Source organism: Notolabrus celidotus, chromosome 24 (assembly GCF_009762535.1).
Source record: "Notolabrus celidotus isolate fNotCel1 chromosome 24, fNotCel1.pri, whole genome shotgun sequence".
In the NCBI taxonomy this organism is placed as follows: Eukaryota; Metazoa; Chordata; class Actinopteri; order Labriformes; family Labridae; genus Notolabrus; species Notolabrus celidotus.
In genome coordinates, this window is record NC_048295.1 from 8,425,930 (window position 1) to 8,443,495 (window position 17,566).

The window sequence follows — 17,566 nt, forward strand, 5'->3', positions numbered from 1 at the left end:
ATCTGCTTTATGATGGAACTTGGAGGCTTAAATTGTAATTGTTTTCAACTTTTCATTAAAGCTGCTGTTGGTAGTCACGATATAAACATCAGTCCGGAGAGAGATTTCGAATGTCAACACTACCCGTCCCCTCTCTGCTCCCGTAACCCCGCCCACAAAAGATTGTTGTGCGCGTTCTATGAGGAAGTAGTGGCTTCCCAGCTAATCAAGGCGACGTAGTAAGGCCACCACTCGACCAATCAAGACGAAGGATTGGAGATTAGCTATGATTGGTTTGTCATAACGGGAATGAGGGGAATAATAACATTGCTTTATACATAGGCATTGGAAAACAGAGATTTCACAATAGTCTCAAATGACTTCACTTACCGATGAGTACCGATGGGTATTATGACCTTTTCTCCAAACCCAGCAGAAAAAAAAGAAACGGTTTTGACACCATTACTACCAACAGCAGCTTTAAGCGCTGCTAGGATTTATACCCCCTGATGTTTTGTCTCCACACCGCAGAAGTCAGCTGGAACAATACAGCAGAGAAGTACTAAATAGTAATATCTGGTGCACAGATTAAGTCTTGTCAGTACAAAATCAGACAAATAATCCAAAGCGGACATGGACCTATACCTGTAGTTGTTGGTTTAAAAAAAGAAAAAGGGTTCACCCCCCCTTGTACCAGCAGGCCTGGCTGTCTGCCCCTGGTGCTGGCCTAGATGGAGTGCGGTGACCCTGAGAGGAGCATGATGGAAGCAGACGGCTGGGATGGGGCAGAAGGGAGAGGGGAGAGGGGAGAGGGGTGGGATTTGGCAAGTAATCCCACCAACCATAATCCCTGCAACAACAAAAGAGAAAGTCTATGCATGCATCTTTTTCACACATTACAGTAAAACTAAATATATCTAAAATTACAGCAACATGTGAATTGTTATGGTTTCAGAGCATGAACTGGAAATGTAACAATATAATTGCCTAAGAAAAAGTGTGAGAATTTATACAAAAGCATGCAAACTAAAGAAAATAAAACAAATATCACCAAAATAAAATCAGCATGTAACTTTAAGATATCAACAAATGATGTCTACATTAATTTAGCAGCAGTGCCCCCTCAGATTGAATTATAGAAGTGCTATGAAAACAGGACACATCACATCAGAGGGTGTTATTAAATTGTTATTTTTTGTTTTTTTATTTTCTAAACTATTTATTTTATTGACAAACACATGGCAAACTAAATTTATAAAAACATATACACACTTTGTACAGGCCAAGAGAGTCGATACATCTTGTATTGACCTCCCTTGGCCGTAGCCTGGCATCCTATTACATGTGCATTACATACAACCAACAATTGCCATGCACACGTTGAGGTAATAACTTCAGTGTTTGCTGAAATGTTCAATCCTGCTGTCCTTATGAGGTTCTCAAAATCTCCACCTTGGAAGGTGATTCTCAAAGCCTCAGTTTTCAGGGATCTAAAGCTCTGCTACGTGTGGACTTCAGGCCAAATCAATCACAGGTTTCTGAATCTCAAAGTCTTGATAAGGCATTCATGTGCGTTTTCAGATAATGCAGTGTGTGTTGATGAGCTGCCGGGCCATCTCCATGTTCCCGCTGGCCTGGTAGATGAGGGAGAGGTTGAAGGCGATCTCCCGTCTCAGATCCACCTGATCATCTGGGATACCCTGCAGGAGGAACAGGTGGAGAAAGACGGGCAAAATTAGGACAGTATCTTGTGAGATTGCATAACTGTGTTGAACAGATGCACACCTCCAGAGTCTGTCCCGGCAGTGTGAGAGCCTTCTGATAATAATGTATGGCCAGGTGTGTGAGGCCCATCTGGTGCAGCGCTCGGCCCAGGTTGTACATGGTCTCCTGACACTCTCCACGCTGCTCCACGTACCGCCACAGGAAGGAGAAACCCTGCAAACACACACTCGCATTATTAAAAACACTCAGGGGTGTGGAGCTGTGTGAAATAACCGCAAACACTTCCTCACCTGCAACACCAGCGTGTGTCGTTTGGCGGTGTACTTCTGGGAGGCCATGTGGAAGAAGGTGAGACCCACACACAGGCTGTAGAGCGGGTTCTCAGGGTGAGTCTGGAAGGCCTGAACATACTGACCTGAAAACACACAACAGAGAAGGAAAGTGTGACCTGTCATACCAGCTACACTTTCAAGTCCTGGAAAATGATCCCTAGAGAAGACTTTGAAGGGAGAGACACAGCTGCACTGGGGGATTCCAAAGCAGTTTGTACTTCTCAAGCTGAAACATGCAGAACAAGCAGCAGAGTCAGCTGTGGTTCAGTGTTTTGTACCCAGAGCATGCTTGAAGCTCCCTGACACCATGGCGTTGTGTCCACAGAGGACACACAGGGCGTGGTTTTCGGGATGCTTTAACAGCAGACGCAGGCAGAAGCGATGATGCCGCTGGTGGTGGGAGGTTATCGTCAACTGAGGAGAGGAATAAAACAGTTGAGTCCACATGAAGAGAAGCACACACAGAGAGAGTGCTGAAACAGACACATAAACACACCTGGTTGAATATGTTCCAGAGCTGAGGCAGATCCACGTTCTCCATCAGCATCAATCTGATGTAGTTGTAGGCCTTGTAGTAGTTGCGGTCCAGGATGGTGGCCGACAGCCCGAAGAACTCCATCTCCTTCCTCTTGGGCTTGTTGTCGTAGAAGGAGAAGAACTCCATGGCCGACTCCACCAGCAGCTCGGCCTCCTCGTAGCGCTTCTCCTCGGAGAGCGTCAGCACGCAGCTCACCAGCAGCTGCCACCAGTCCTCTTTGGAGAGGACGTTGGTTTTACCTGAGAGCAGGGAGAAATGTACGCCATGGGTGCATTACTTACTCAGTACAGACAACATCTTCTTCATCTTTAATTCAATTTGTTTAAAGTTGGTAGAAGGGTAATAAGCAGGGTGAGCAAAAACCCTTTGTCTCACTCACCCTGTCAGGACACTAATATGAAATCCACCTGCTCACTTTTCATGATCTCTTCCTCAAAGAGCTGGAATCTGTGAAGTTTCCTACACCTCGCTTTTAAAGAGCATGAAACAGCTCCCCTCCACATATGGTGACTGTTAACAAGTGCTGACGTTGAACGAAATCCAGCCAACTGTTCTGCTCCTGCCAACTACAATCTCTGTACATAAGCCAGACCACCAGGTGTCAAAACAAAAACACACATGCACACATACATGTGTTTATCTGTACCTGTGTTATCCAGATAGGCAGCTTCGTGGTCGTCAATCTCTGGCACCGCGTCCTTAACTTTCACCAGCCTCAGGTGACTCTCCCCTGACACGGTGACAGAACGCACACACACCTTAGCTCGCTGCATGGCCACCTGCGACACACAAGGTTATAAAGAATAAACACACAATGAAACTACACGTCAGGGTCATACAAGCGTGCAAGAATCCACTTAAGTAGAAGAATAAGAAGCACTCATGTGTTACCTTGAGGAGCATGGAGATCATATTGATCATAGCATCCAGGTAGCCCTCTGTCTTCCCCTGAGTCTTCAGCAGGGTGGAGCGATGGAGCAGCAGCTTTAATTCCTAAACTCAAACAGTGCAGAGATGTAAGTGAACACATTCTTATAATGAAGTGTTCAAGGCGTCTTAAGAAACATAGACGTGAAGGTTTTTGATGCTCCTTGCCTTCTGTGCAGCTGATGAATCCTGAGCCAGTGTGTCGCTGTCATACATGGACTCCAGGGCTTTCAGGGCGCACTCAGGCCGACCCAGCTGCTGCAGTAGGGTGGCCAGGGAGAGCCGGGCCTCCAGGTGCTGCGGAGCCATCTCCACCACCTTAGTGTAGCTTTCTGCTGCCACCACCATGTGACCCAGCGCCTTCAGACACTCTGAGAGGAAGGCGTGACGGTGTGATTATGTAACAGGGGGTTTCATTTTGTTTATATTGTGTGTTCTTGAATGTTTTCCTTCTGTCAGTCTCACCTGCGTGTCGGAGCCAGACGACAGCCAGGTTGTACTTCTCAGATATGACGAGAGCAGACAGCAGGGGCAGTGCGGCCATGTACTCGCCCTCCTCCAGGTAGGCTTCACCCACATCCAGGTACAAGTCGCCGATCTCCTCTGGGCTCTGCTCCATCAGAGTTGACACCAGGCCCTGTGAGGGGGAGGGAGCAGAGTGACGGAGACGTCTCAGTCGGACATTCACAGTACATCAAAATGTTTACTTTGTGCACGTTGTTTACCTCCAGAGGTGTGAGGATGTGCAGGTGAATGAGGCAGACCATTAACTTGGCTCTCAGGTCTACTGGAACGCTGTCGGGTACTTCTACATCCTTGATTTTACCTGGACACACACACACAAAGACACACACACAAAGACACACACAGAGCTTGTCAATCAGCTTTACTATGCTCCTAAAATACCAGCTGTAATCACAGTTTCTGTGGCGGTGGAGAGGAGTGGGAGATGTGAGAACATTCACAGGTAAGGTGTGAAGGTTGTCAGTGAGCTCTATTTCAGTAGCTCAGTTAATCTCATCAGACTTCTGTTTCTATTCCTCCAGTGACGTGAAAGATGGTTTAATATTTGAATCGGTTTCTTCTTCATGAGGTAGATGTTGAAGTGGTTATGGTTGATTATCTTCCCTTAGAATAAATCAGCTGGTCGAGTACAGGAGTCCTACAGGGATCGATTCTAAGACCACTGTTTGAGCGTTTTGGTAAAGCAGTCCAATTTCATGTCTAAATTGATCCATTCCAGCCTGCAGCTGAAAGACAGACAGCAGCAGCTCTGACTTAGTAATTATGGGTTGATCGTCTGACAGGCTGGGATTGTTATTCTGACGTGATAATGGGATGGATCAGAGGGGTAAGGTCCCCTTTTGTTCAGCCTGATTGACAGCTTCATGGAAAGAGAAGTCTGGTTCTGAAACTCCTGTTAAAAAGACTGAAAGGAAATGATCAGAGGGAGCAAACAGCAACTTGCACCCTGACTTTACCTGGAATTGGTCCTGCTGTGCATCTCTGGTGGAATGATGCATAGTAGTATTTCTAAAGTGACATGTTGCATGGCTTCTGCAGGGCACTACAGACGTGGTTGTTGCAAGATGATAACAGTGGAAATATCAGCATATTTCCATCAGGACCACTTCTGTTTGTCATCTTTTACACACAACTTGTTGCTAGCATGAGACCTTCACATTTCTATACCTGTTGGGAAACATCAAACTAAAACCTAAAAAAAAAGCTAGCATTTTGAAACTTGACTGCACAGAAATGATCTGTAAATCCTAGAGTGTATCCCTTGTTTAAGTCGAGAAAGTGACGTCGCTGAAGTCTTCTCTCTCATGGAGACTAATCACCACGTATACGCTCACTGTAAAGTGGGTAGATGATAAATTTGACATGCTTAATTTGGGCCCACACATGACAAGACAGACAATGCAGCGCAGAGACAAAAGCTGCAGACTCAAACGTCAGCTCGTCCTCCCAGGGTCAGGAGCTCTGGAGCAATTATCTTATCAGTGAAACAATAAGTAAGCAGCGGTGCTTTCTGAAACACACTTCTGAATCCTCCCTCATGTCAAAGTTATTATGCAGCAGAGTATTTTAGGAGCCTTTGTGTTTGTGCATGAGAAACAGGAGCCATCAGGACGGCTATGTTTGATTTGATTGTTGCTGTTTTTAAAGTATGTTCCTGCAAACACACCTTCCTTCTCTTCTGCTGGTTCTTCAACACTCTTTGATTCACTGCTTTCTTCATCCTTCTTCTCCTGCTCCTCTGTCTTCGACGTCGCCTCTGCCTTTTCTTCTTCTTCTTGTGCTGGAACAGGAGCGTCTTGTTCAGGTCCTTCTCGAACTAAGATGACACCTGCGAACTTCACCAAGACCTGAGAAGGAACAAAACCTTCATTTAGACACTCAGTGTATCAAAATGCAGCTTTTGAGTTCAGTCTCTGATTCTTAAAAGTACCTCCAGGGCCTTGTTGTATTGACGATTGGCGATGTAGAGCTCAGCCGCCATGTTGATGAAATCATCGCTGACCAGGTCGGGGTGTCGAGCCAGAGCGTCCTCTATCACACCCAGAGCTGAAGCCAAGTCGTTGCTCTCGTAGTAGCTCCTAAACAACAAAGATGTAAACATATGAAAGTATCAAACATGACTAACATGTGGCGTGTTAGCTCTTCATGTTCCTCGTACTTGGCCATGTCCTTTGAGAGCTGCATGAAGTGCTCTCCTTCCTCCATGGGCAGCAGCGACAGGATCCTTCTGTATCCGTCCATGCACTGTTTGTGCTCGCCCAGACGCATGTGCAGGCTGGAGCGCTCCCACAGGTAGCGCACGTTGGTGGGGTCGTACTTGATGGCTGGAGAAGAAAGAGAAGAGAGAGAAGGTTTCTGTGAGAGCTGTGATGTTTGATATTTGAAGTCATTACAGTAACATTGAAGTGTCAGACTGACCCTTTGTGTAGCAGACGATGGCCTGTCGGATGTTGTCCTGCTCCAGAGACATCTCAGCCAGTCGGATCCACTCCTCGCAGTCCGACGGGTTCAGGTGAGCGGCGATCAGACCGAACTGCAGCGCTTTCTCCACGTCCTCGTTGTCCTCGTAGATCATCGCCAACGTGGAGAAAGGCTCGAAGGCCAGAGGAGCTGGAAGACCAGATGTGTATTTTTATTACTCATTCTGAACGCTGGAAGCTTCAATGAGTCATCCTCTAACTCCAAACAAAAAGCTGTGTCATACCCTGCCTTATGATCTCCATGCACATCAAGATGGCGTCCTCTTTCTCTCCTCGGGCGTAGCGGATGTTTGCTTCTCCCATCAGGCCTCTCAGAGCTCGGGGAAGCTTGCTGCGATGTCGCCGCTCCTGAACACACGCACAGAAAGACGTCACATAAGAGGGCAGGGAGAGAGCTGTAAAAACACACTCCCCTCCTCCTCTTCATCCTCCTCACCTTCATCATCTTCTTGTTTTCTCGGTTCAGCTCCATCTCCAGCGCAAACACGTCCCCCACCGTCACGTCCTCATCATCATCTTCATCCTCCTCCTCATGTCTTCTCCTCCTGCGTCCCCTCCCTCTGCCTCCTTTCCCACGTCGCCTCCGCCTCTTCTCCGGCTCGTCCACCTCAACCATCGCCGCCGCTGCAGCCGCCGCCACCTTGCTGCCCTTTTCTTCTTCTTCCACCTTATAGTCCTCATCGTCTTCATCGTCAACATAGCTCAAGCTGTCCTCCTCTGCTTCTTCTTCTTCTTCTTCTTCCTCCTCTTCCTCTTCTTCTTCCTCTTCTTCTGAAGACGGTGGTTGGGGCGTTTCACTTAGCATGGAGGCGAAGGCCAGCTGGACTCCTGCGCTGACTCCCTCCTCTGAAAGAAGAGAGTAAAAACAGAGCCTAAGTGTCTGTGATCATATGTTAGGAATGTTAGTGTCACACATGTTCATTTTGATAAAACTTATACAGTATATAATAAAGAAAACTTTAAATGAAACTGCAGTTTAATAATTATACATGCAAAGTACTTAACAGTGCATGCTTGGTAGTTTATATATAAACACAACATGCTTTCAGGGTTGCATCCAATGAGTGTGGTCAGTAGAGGTGGGAGACGCACCTCAGGTAGTGTCCTGAGTCTTTACGTGATGACGCAGTACCTCGAATTTATTCAGAGGGCTGTATTACGTTAGAATATTGATAATTGGCGTTTGCAATATGATAAATATATCACACCGGTGTCTATATTTCGTCCTATTGTGATGTGGAAACAAGCACCAGGTTGCTGCAACTTGTTCCATTGTTTATGCTACATGTGAACAAACACCCATATAAACACCAAACCTGCAGCCTTACCTTTGATCACAGGGATCTGTGCAGATGTAGAGGGCTGAGGCTCTCCTTCCACCTCTTCAGCCACCTCCTCAGACCCCTGTGTGAGGGAAAACAACAGCAGTGTCGTGCAACTTAAAGGAAACAAAACACAGCTCAGAAACTCGCTAGCTAACTTAGCTTCTGAGCTGTGAAGCTTTAACACAAGACGTTAATTCGATAATATATCACATTATAACATGAAATGAACATTACCTTTGGTTTGTTCTCATCTCTCCGCTTGTCAAACTCCTCAAAAGTTATCCTCCCCTCTAGGTAGTCTATCAACTCAGCGCTGAAAGCCGACATCTTCTGTATCCTCTTATTGTGTCTCCCCGGTCGAAGTTGACTTATAGAAGGGATTCTTATTCATTATTAATCATTAAATAACATTATAGCATTAACAACACACTCCCTAAGTGAAGAGCATCAAGTTGAGTTCAAATCAACACCAGTCACTAGCATGCCAAACTGCAGTCACGTGATCTGCTACAGCTTCCGGGTTGGTGTCCTGAGCCGCAGCTCCTTACTATAAGAAGTGTTAGAGCGACCTCTAGTGGAGAAAGAAGGGAACTACAGCTCCTGCATACTATGGCGTCTTCTTACAGACTAGAAATGTCATTATTCAGTGAAAATACACACAAATTTAACCATAAACCACACGTAGTTTATGTATTATAACAAAAATAAAAATAGGTGTCATTGGTAGTATAAGTATGAGTTTATATAACCACTCCTAAAACCTTTAAGTGCAAAATGAAGCAAAATGAAACAGGAGCATGTATCAATTCACTTACAAAATTACCTGAAAGGGAGTTTTAAATGAATGGTTCTGCTAATTAATTTAAAGGCACATTTTTGTTTTAGTGTAAGTCAAGAACTTATCTTGTCTGCCTGTGTTCTGTTAGTCTTGATATTGTCTGCCTGTGTTCTGTTAGTCTTGATATTGTCTGCCTGTGTTTTGTTAGTCTTGATATTGTCTGCCTGTGTTTTGTTAGTCTTGATATTGTCTGCCTGTGTAATGAAGCACTGTTCCCTTTGTGCATTGAGTAATCCTACTAGATGTCATCTTATTTGAGCTTCCTTATAGCTCACTGGGAAAATTATGATATTCATTTGATTATATACATTTATTTTAACATTGAGTAAATCAAAACACACTGTATATGACATATAGCAAGCTCATAGATGTGAATGTTATGTGAATGTAACACCTCAGCATATATCACTGTTATATACTAATTTTCTTTTATATAAATGTGCAGACTTGTATAAATGTATGAATGAGTAAATACCTCCCTCTCCATCTGCCTTCTTTCTTTCTCCTATAGAGTCCCTGACCTATATTCTCTACGTCTTCCTCAGCAGCGTCCATCATCTTCTTCCTCACTGTCCTCTCTGTCTGCAATCAGCTGAGCCTCCTCCCTGCAGCCAGATGTCTCCTCCCTGCATGCACTGCACCCTGCCTTTACTCTACTCCTGGTCACAAACAAACAGAGGAGTCAGGTCAACATAACTGCGTGCTTTATTGATATACAGTAAAGCATTTTATAATACAGTAGTAAGGCATATATTTGGTGGAATCTGATATGTTGTGAAGTATTGACGCGTTATTGGAAAAATGATGTGAGAATGAAACAATTATTAGAAATGAAAAACAACAAAAAAAATCAATTAAATTCAGTGTCTGAAAACAAAAAACCCTTTTGGCTCATGCTGAGAGAATATGATGCCAAAAACACACGAGTGTGGAACGCCGCAGACGTCTCTGAGTGGTTACATGTTAAATAAAGATGGCGTTCATGTTGTCACACATGCTAATATTGTAACACCTCACACAGCACGAAACAAAAAAAGCCTTTTAAACCAAGGACAAAATGTAACACTCTGCTAAAAGAAACATCCTCCACACAGAAAACAAAGATCTAGCAAGTCCCAGGTATGACAGTAGTGCACACGGAGTCTTTTGAGTCGTGTAAAATGTTGCTTCGTATAAATCTCTGTTAGAGATGATAAATGAAGGCGTCCGAACATTCAGATCAGAGGCTCCTACAGTGCAGAAGAACATGTTCGGAGTAGTGTCTGACATGAATAAGCCAGTGATAGTAATCAATGAACAATCTGATAAAGGTGTTGGATTGAGTACAGTAGAGCAATCGCCTCCGGACCATTCATACGAGGTAGAGCTTACATCACCGGGCCTCCTAGAACTCAAATATTTCTCTGCTCAAATCGCTCAAACAGAAGGATTCATCAAAAGTAATCTCATCTAGCAGCCGTGTCACTCTGTAGTGCTCAGATTGTATTTAAGTCACATTCTTATCAGTTCCTCTTACAGTACTGCTAAAGTGGAGAACTTAAAGGATAGACCGGTAGTCAGCGCAGTGCACCGTGTGGACTCAACAGGCCTGGGACAGACATGGATGAAATTTAAAGCTCCTGTAAGGAACTTTGGTTTGTGTTGTTTTTAGGCGCCCCCTTGTGGACATTTAAATCTCAACCTGCTTCTTTGAACAGTAAAATAAGTTGCTTGCTGGGATTCTTCAACCCTGGTGGTCTAATTTGCGTCTATAGCTCATATAGAGACATTAGTAATAGTTTCATCATGTTTCATAACCAGCGAAATGTTCCTCACAGGAGCTTTAAAACAAATCCTCAGTGCAATAATCAGGACTTCTCTCTTTCTAGGGGATTCTGCAGAAGCTTGATGCAGAACTGAAGATAAAAGGGCCAAACATCAAAAAAATACACCACTAGGGGAAAGAGAAGCAGTTCAAGGTTGTGCCTTTCATATCTGGATGAAAGATAGAAATCAAAAGACTCGTGCACGTCAATGTTGGGTGTGGTTACAGGTGCAGACCACCTCTAACCGCAGTCATTATTGATTTGAGCCGTGTTCAAAGGTGAGACAAGCAGTTGTTACTTTACAGCAGTTACCCTGTATACTCTCCTACCATAAAAAAGGTTTGCAATAAATATGTTGATGCATGTCTTTCCTCTTGAAGTGCATTTTTTGAACCTGTACTTGCAGATAAATGACGGTAACTCTTAGAAACATTGTTCAAATGGATCACAAACTAAGAGGGCGACTCATTAATATGTCAAGTTTGAGGATCTGATGACTCTGGAGGGACGTTTTCAAAGGTTAAGGTAAAATAACCACGATGATGTCACTGTGATGTCGTCAGGGTTTCCTCAGCTTGATGTTGTAAACTTAAAATTTTGGAAGAAACGTCTGCGTGAGGAAATAAAAGCTAGAATTGAAAAGATTTGGACATGTCTGTAATAGCCTGTTGGACAGTTGCATTATGGGAACTGTAGTATTTGTACTAAACGTTCCTTTTGCTCCAAAATGAAGTCAAATTGAATCAATTAAAAAATACATATATGCATTAGTTTGATGAATTAACCAACATGTTTCATAAATAATGACGTTAAAAGATATAAACACACACTCTAATGTGTTTCAAGCCAATCATGTGTAATTACCCGCCATTATGTGTCTCCGTTCTGAAGTAACCTCGTTGACTCTCAGTTCTGAATCAGGCCTGTTTGCGCACACACACACGGTCCGCTGTGCTGACCAATAAAAACACAGGGATATAAACCGCTCCCATGGAGATGTTAATAACGTGACGGATGAGTGAGCAAACCGATGGACGGATGAGCGGAGAAACCAAGGATTCAAATGTGATGTCAGCTTAAGCCGAAAAATAAAGAAACCGCTGCAGTGTCATGTGGATATTAGGCACCACCACACACACACACACACACACACACACACACACAGAAATCCACACACACACACACACACACACTCTCACAGACAACGTACTGTAAAGATCCAGGATGCCTGCATTACCTTGACAGTAGTGTACGCTGTTATAGAAAGACATTTCCTCTTAGAAAGCACCCTTATGATTACAATCATTCTTTTTTTTTTTTTTTGATACAAATGTCTGAAATGCTTTTGCTGTTTCCCCGATTACAAAGAGATGGCAAATATTCACCCACACTGAACACACTTGTTTGTTTCTCATCTTTCACCCCCCCTCCCGTCCCCACTCTTGTTTTATACAATTGCATAGAAGTTTAAAAACCAGCCTCTGTTAATAATAAAACAACTTCAGGACGTTTTAAGAAACTACTCAAATCTACAAGTTATAATGTTTTTCTTTGTTTTCTTTTTTGTACGCGTCGTTGCTGGAGCCGCAATCCTTCACAAAAATAGACGTTATATATTCTCTTTGTAAACTGTGTTTCCGATCCAGTTGTTTTGACTAGAAAAGCATGCGACAGGTAGGGGAGGGGAGGAGGAGAGGGGGGGAGATTGAAGGTCGGTGTCGGGAGGCGGGATCAGAAGGGCAGGGCCTCGTGCTGTTCGGCGCTCTGCTCGTCTGTCATCACGCTGACCAGTGACTCCATGGCGCGGCCCAGATCATCGGCCATGTGGAACAAACTGCCAATACTGGGACCTGAGGAGAGACGGAGAGGTTCAGACTAAACACACACACATTGAATTCTTTTACACTAACATGAAGTCACATGACTGAACAACAAGCTCTTCAAGGCTACATCCATCTCTAACATGTATCCACTGTCAAACATGGGAAAAGCCCCTCTGACCGAGTCAAATAACATCCATGCTGCACACAAACCGATGAAGGAGCTCCTCATGAGGTTGATTAGATTTATTTTTTATCAAGGAATAAGCGATGATTCATGCAACTCCCTCACAACAACTCCCATGTGAGATTGACTCGATGTATCTGATCATTAACGTGAAATCAATCTGGTTTTTAAGGCTTCAGAGCGACCTCTAGTGGCTGAATGAAACCTAAAATAAACACATGCATGACAAACACATGCGTCTTTGAATACACTCCTCCCTTTGGGCTGAGTTAAAGTAAACACAAGCACATCTATGATTCTGAGAGATTAAATGATCCTTCCTTTAGCATATGACGACCCTACAGCTGCAAGAACGATGAACTGAAGCCTTAGACGCCACTTTTATTCTCACGCACCACTTCATCTTAAATCTACATCGTGTTCAGACTCGCTGCACGTCACAGGCGACACAGCGAGGGAACAAACTCTGCTGACAAACAGAGCATGAGTGTGACAGAGACAGAAAAAAGGAGAGGAAATTAAAGGCAGGGGAAAGAAGGAAGGACAGATATTAGTTGTTTTCTCCCTGACGCTCCTCCTCCGTCATAATCTCCCTCAAAGACTATTTTTAAACCAAACTATTACATTTCTCCTGAACAGAACATGCTGCTTTATGGAAGCCTGTTTCTGCCTGTTTAAAAAAAGACAGAGGGAGACTTGGCTGTGATGGAAAAAAATCCTGAATGTTGAGTCATAATTATAAAATTAAAAGGAGGATTATGAGAGAAAAAGACTAATTAGGAGATAATACTTCAAAATGATGAGATAAAAAGTCAAAATTTGAGGGTAAACCACCAAATAAGTCAAAATAATCAGATCATTATTATTATTTTTATTTCTGTTTGTTTTTTGTTTGTTTTCTTTTTTATCTTATTGTTATTATACATAAATAAATACAAATACATTTTAGAATAAAACATCAACTGTACTCTTCATTACCAGATAAATGACTTATTTATTTAATTGTATTGTTAGTTTTCTTTTTTATCCGATGACTTTTTATTTCATTATTTCGATATCTTATTTCTCTGATTGAACATTCAGAATTCTTTCTTTTTCATCAAAGCAAAGTCTCCCTCTTTTCTTTTGTTCATCCTGCTGTAAACAGGCTTCCATGTTTCCTGCATGCAGTGAAGATGAAGCAGGTGAGGAGAGAGAAAGTGGAGGCACTAACCTCTCATGGGTGTCCCCTTCTCCCTCCTGGCTCACGGAGGAAAGGAAGGAAAGAGAAGGAAGAAAGAAGAAAAACAATCAACCTTTCATTGTTTGAAGAGAGAAAGAGAGATTTTGAAAAAGTTCATTTAGAATATTTGATTGGAGGTGATCAAAGAAACGACACAAACTCAATCTGAACTTTCTGCTTCATAAACCCACAGAACTCTCACACTTTGTTTCCTCTTCTGTGATTTGAACGCATCATTTTCCAGAGGACGCGGTTATGAAACCCCCGAGCGTCCCCCTCCTGCTGAGCCGCTGACAGCGCTGTCAGCCGAGGCATCAATCCCAGCGGACGTCTGTAAAGTCACCGCCGTCTGCCTCAGAAGCGGTTCAGCCGACTTCACGGACAGTCATCACCCGAGCAGCTGACAGACGGGAGTCACGCAGCTCTGACTCACTGTGTCCAGTATCACTCTGCCCTCTGTCTCTGCTCCCAGCACAGTTTAGTTTCTCCTTTCCTTTCTTTTTGTTTTAATCTCCTCCTCTCTACTTTTCTGACTGTCTTCCTGTGACTGCTGGTGGCTTTACTCATGTCTATCTTATGAGATTAACTCAGTGAAATCATGACAACAGGAAACCACACACCTGTTTTCCTTCTTCAGGCTGCATCTTCCTGATAGAGTTCATAATCTGCATCTTTCTGCTAATTAACTGAGTTACATTTTAATGAGGTGAAAGCCAGGAGATTTGGATTTCCTCTACGTTTATCGCCGTAAGAAAAAAAGCTTCACTTAAAAGGATTCACTCAAAAACAAGTCTTCATCCTGTCGGGGGGAAAAACCCTGAAACAGCAATTATCGGCTTAGATCTGAAATCAGATCGGCTCTACCTCCGCAGAGTTTTTGTTTTCATCATCACACCTGAACCGATTTCACGCAGCTTTTAAAGAAGAGAGGAGACGTGTTTGTGTCTGTCGTACCCTGGCTGTGAGGGAAGGAATTGTTGAGCTGCTCCATCACTTCCTCCAGCCCTGATGCATCTTGGGAAGGGCTGGACAGCTCGTCATCACCTGAAACAGGAAGTAGATTCAGTTTCTCCACTTTGTAAACTCTTTGAAAACTTTTTGAGGTCTTACACGGTGGAATGAGACTCCCCGGCTTTTAAAGAGGTGGATGCAAATGACAGGATGAAGCAGGAATGTGTGTGTGTGTCTGTGTGTGTGCGCTCTTACCCATTGTATCAGTAGTCTGGCTGGCGGCCACGCGGAGCAGAGGGAGGGAGGAGTCGGAGCGCTGGGAGGAGGTGGAGGGAGAGGACAGAGCTGTGCCGTTCACCTTGGAATCCGTCTGAAACACACACACACACACACACACACACACACACACACACACACACACACACACACACACACACACACACACACACACACACATACACACACATACGAATTAGACACACAACAAATTGGCAGCCATGCCGGACAGCTTAATTAGAGGAGTCAGACGGGAAGTGCAGTGTGTGTGTGTGTGTGTGTGTGTGACCAAGGAGTTGGCCTGCTCCTTTGTGTCAGTGGCTCTGGCAGTCAGAATCAGCCTCAGTGAGAACTTCACATCAGCTTTGTTTTGTCAGAGCAGAACCCGAGCCAGGTCGTCTGCTGGTCGCCACGGCCCGTCAAGCTTCGCTGCTCTGCTGCCGTGTTCAGGCGTGATTTAACCGTACATGATGAGTGCACAGAATCAGGTTTGTCCTCGTTTTGAACATAGTGTGCTAACGACTTGAAGCGGTTTTACACAGTTGTAGTAGTTTGTGATACTGAGCAGTGAGGTAGAAGAAAGAGGATCATGTTCATCTCCTCTGCAGGCCTCATAAGCAACATTAGAACTAAATACAATCTGGGAGAGACGGCAAGTCTACATTAGACAGACCAGAAGCATATCAGGGAGAAATAAAGACAGAAAATGAAACAAAAAAAAGTTCATGAGATTTAATTGGTTGAGACATTACTGCAGGGTCGGTTCCTGGGAGCCTCCATGACATCTCTCTGAAGGGTCTAACATAAGAAGCCCTTTGGTCAGAAGTTTAGTAAACACATCTTTTAGTAGACTCTCGCTTTAAAGCAGCAGAGGGCCAACGAGAAGTGTTGCATTGGGGCCAATGACCACATTAATCTACCTCTCACTTTGACATGATTTGAGAACATGAGAGACGAGAGAAGCATAAAGAAGAGAGAGCATAAAGAAAGGAAGCATGTAGAAGAGAAGCATAAAGAAGAGAAGCATGTAGAAGAGAAGCATAAAGAAGAGAAGCATAAAGAAGAGAAGCATGTAGAAGAGAAGCCTTGTCATTGGGTGTGTACCTGCTCCAGTAGCTGTCTCAGCCTGTGCAGTTGTGACTCCAGCTGTTTGTTGTGGTCCTCCAGTATCTGCATGCGGGCCTCCAGCCGTCCTTTGTGCTGCCGCAGCAGTTTGGCCTCTGCGATGAGCTCGGCATCGCGTGCGCTCTGTGGCGATACCGGGAGCATCTCCGGGGGCGACGGCAGCGGCGACAGGCCCTTCCTGTCGTGGGCCTTCTTCAGTCGGTCGTACTCGGACTGTAGCTTCCTGCGGCGAGGGAAGCAGAGGAATCAAACCGCTGCTGCTGCTGCTGCTGGCTTCTGATGTGAATTATCAAACAGATACTGCTTAGCAGAGAGGGTGACCTTCTGTTTTATTAATTATAGAGGGGAAGCTGGGTCACTGCTGCAACATGGCGTGAGATAAAAATAAAACATGACAGTAAACATCCATCAGTTTCAGTGGATGCTCACTCAGAGGGCAGCCTTTTTTTTATTTTTTCCCTGAAGTTAAAAACAATCCCCTTGATGAGACGGACAAAAGAGTAACATGACAGATGGACTTTGTTTGCTTAAGATGTCAAATGTTTGCGGATCACAGCTCAGTTCCTACTGAGTTATATTTAAAGGATGTTTTTGTTCTGCGTCTGATGCAACACGAGGACAAGAGGAGGACACCCTTTAAAAGGGAATTACTTCTTCAAGGGTTGAAGGTTTTTATAATTAAATTATAGTCACTCTCAGAGGCCTTTGAGCTCGGTTTGAAATATACATGATTCAGTTTGTGCTACAGAGACATTCAATAAACACAACTGGTTTGTGTTGCAACAATATCCCAGGGTTTTACACTGACTGACCAGCTGGTGTTAGAGAGACAGTTCAGCCTTGATCAATGATAACTGTTCCTCTATAATCTAACAAATTCAGCCTCTGTGGAGGATCTGCAGCCTCTCAGTTTCTAATCTTATCATCCATGCAGTGACCTGAGTGGGCAGGGATGCTTTGATAATGAGGTGCTTTAGGCTTGGCTGCCTAAATGTTGTCTAAGAGGAAGGGTGTGGACCAGTGCAGGTAGATGCAGAGGTGGAAAAACACTAAAACAAACATGGCGAGCACTCCAGAAGAACGAATGAGAGTACATTTAAGATATGATCCAGAATCTGACTCTGAGCAGGAGAAGGCAACTTTTGAAGTGTAGTTGAAGCAAATTAAAATCGCCTCATAGCATCTGTGTTTTTAGAATGTGGGCTGCAGAAACAGTGCAGAGGCTGAAAGATGACTCAAGTGGTCTTTAATTCTGCATGATAACATTTCTTTCCTTTAAAATTGTGAAGCCAGTGGTGCTAAATATCAAAACATCCAAGACAAAAAAATATCCTCCGGCTGGCTTATTGGTCCTGTGCGTCATGAGAGGAGAGAGAAACGTGTTTCATGAAGAGCAGAATTAGTCAAAGCCTCAGAGTGCAGAATGAGTGAGTCATAATTTGTTAAAGATTTTTCTGGAGAGGACAAACTCTAAATGATTAAGAAAGTCTAACCGGCTCATTTTGGGAGCG

At 44.0% G+C, this 17,566-nt stretch overlaps 2 protein-coding genes across 3 annotated transcripts in view; both read right to left on the reverse strand.

Annotated features, from left to right (window-relative positions):
- Positions 1-1,154: 1,154 nt before the first annotated feature.
- gtf3c3 (general transcription factor IIIC, polypeptide 3) lies at positions 1,155-9,353 on the reverse strand. The gene is made up of 19 exons (XM_034677506.1): positions 9,145-9,353; positions 8,066-8,198; positions 7,835-7,910; positions 6,943-7,352; positions 6,731-6,854; positions 6,445-6,636; positions 6,185-6,350; positions 5,957-6,104; positions 5,693-5,873; positions 4,227-4,327; positions 3,967-4,138; positions 3,670-3,872; positions 3,466-3,567; positions 3,221-3,353; positions 2,533-2,813; positions 2,315-2,450; positions 1,995-2,119; positions 1,765-1,917; positions 1,155-1,679 (listed from the first exon to the last, which is right to left on the reverse strand). Exons 1-19 carry the CDS (start codon positions 9,225-9,227, stop codon positions 1,557-1,559), a joined length of 3,042 nt encoding a protein of 1,013 aa, XP_034533397.1. The 5' UTR covers positions 9,228-9,353; the 3' UTR covers positions 1,155-1,556.
- A 3-nt stretch (positions 9,354-9,356) lies between these two features.
- The window catches only part of dmd (dystrophin), a 234,151-nt gene continuing 225,941 nt past the window's right edge, over positions 9,357-17,566 (reverse strand). Inside the window, exons 78-82 of one of the 2 annotated variants that reach the window (XM_034677505.1) lie at positions 16,035-16,278; positions 14,910-15,024; positions 14,658-14,747; positions 13,695-13,720; positions 9,357-12,324 (exon numbers count right to left, since the gene is read on the reverse strand). In XM_034677505.1, the coding sequence (XP_034533396.1) occupies positions 13,698-13,720; positions 14,658-14,747; positions 14,910-15,024; positions 16,035-16,278 (472 nt within the window). In that variant the 3' untranslated portion in view covers positions 9,357-12,324; positions 13,695-13,697. The remainder of the gene's footprint in view (positions 12,325-13,694; positions 13,721-14,657; positions 14,748-14,909; positions 15,025-16,034; positions 16,279-17,566) is intronic. The other variant, XM_034677504.1, reaches the window with a different exon arrangement.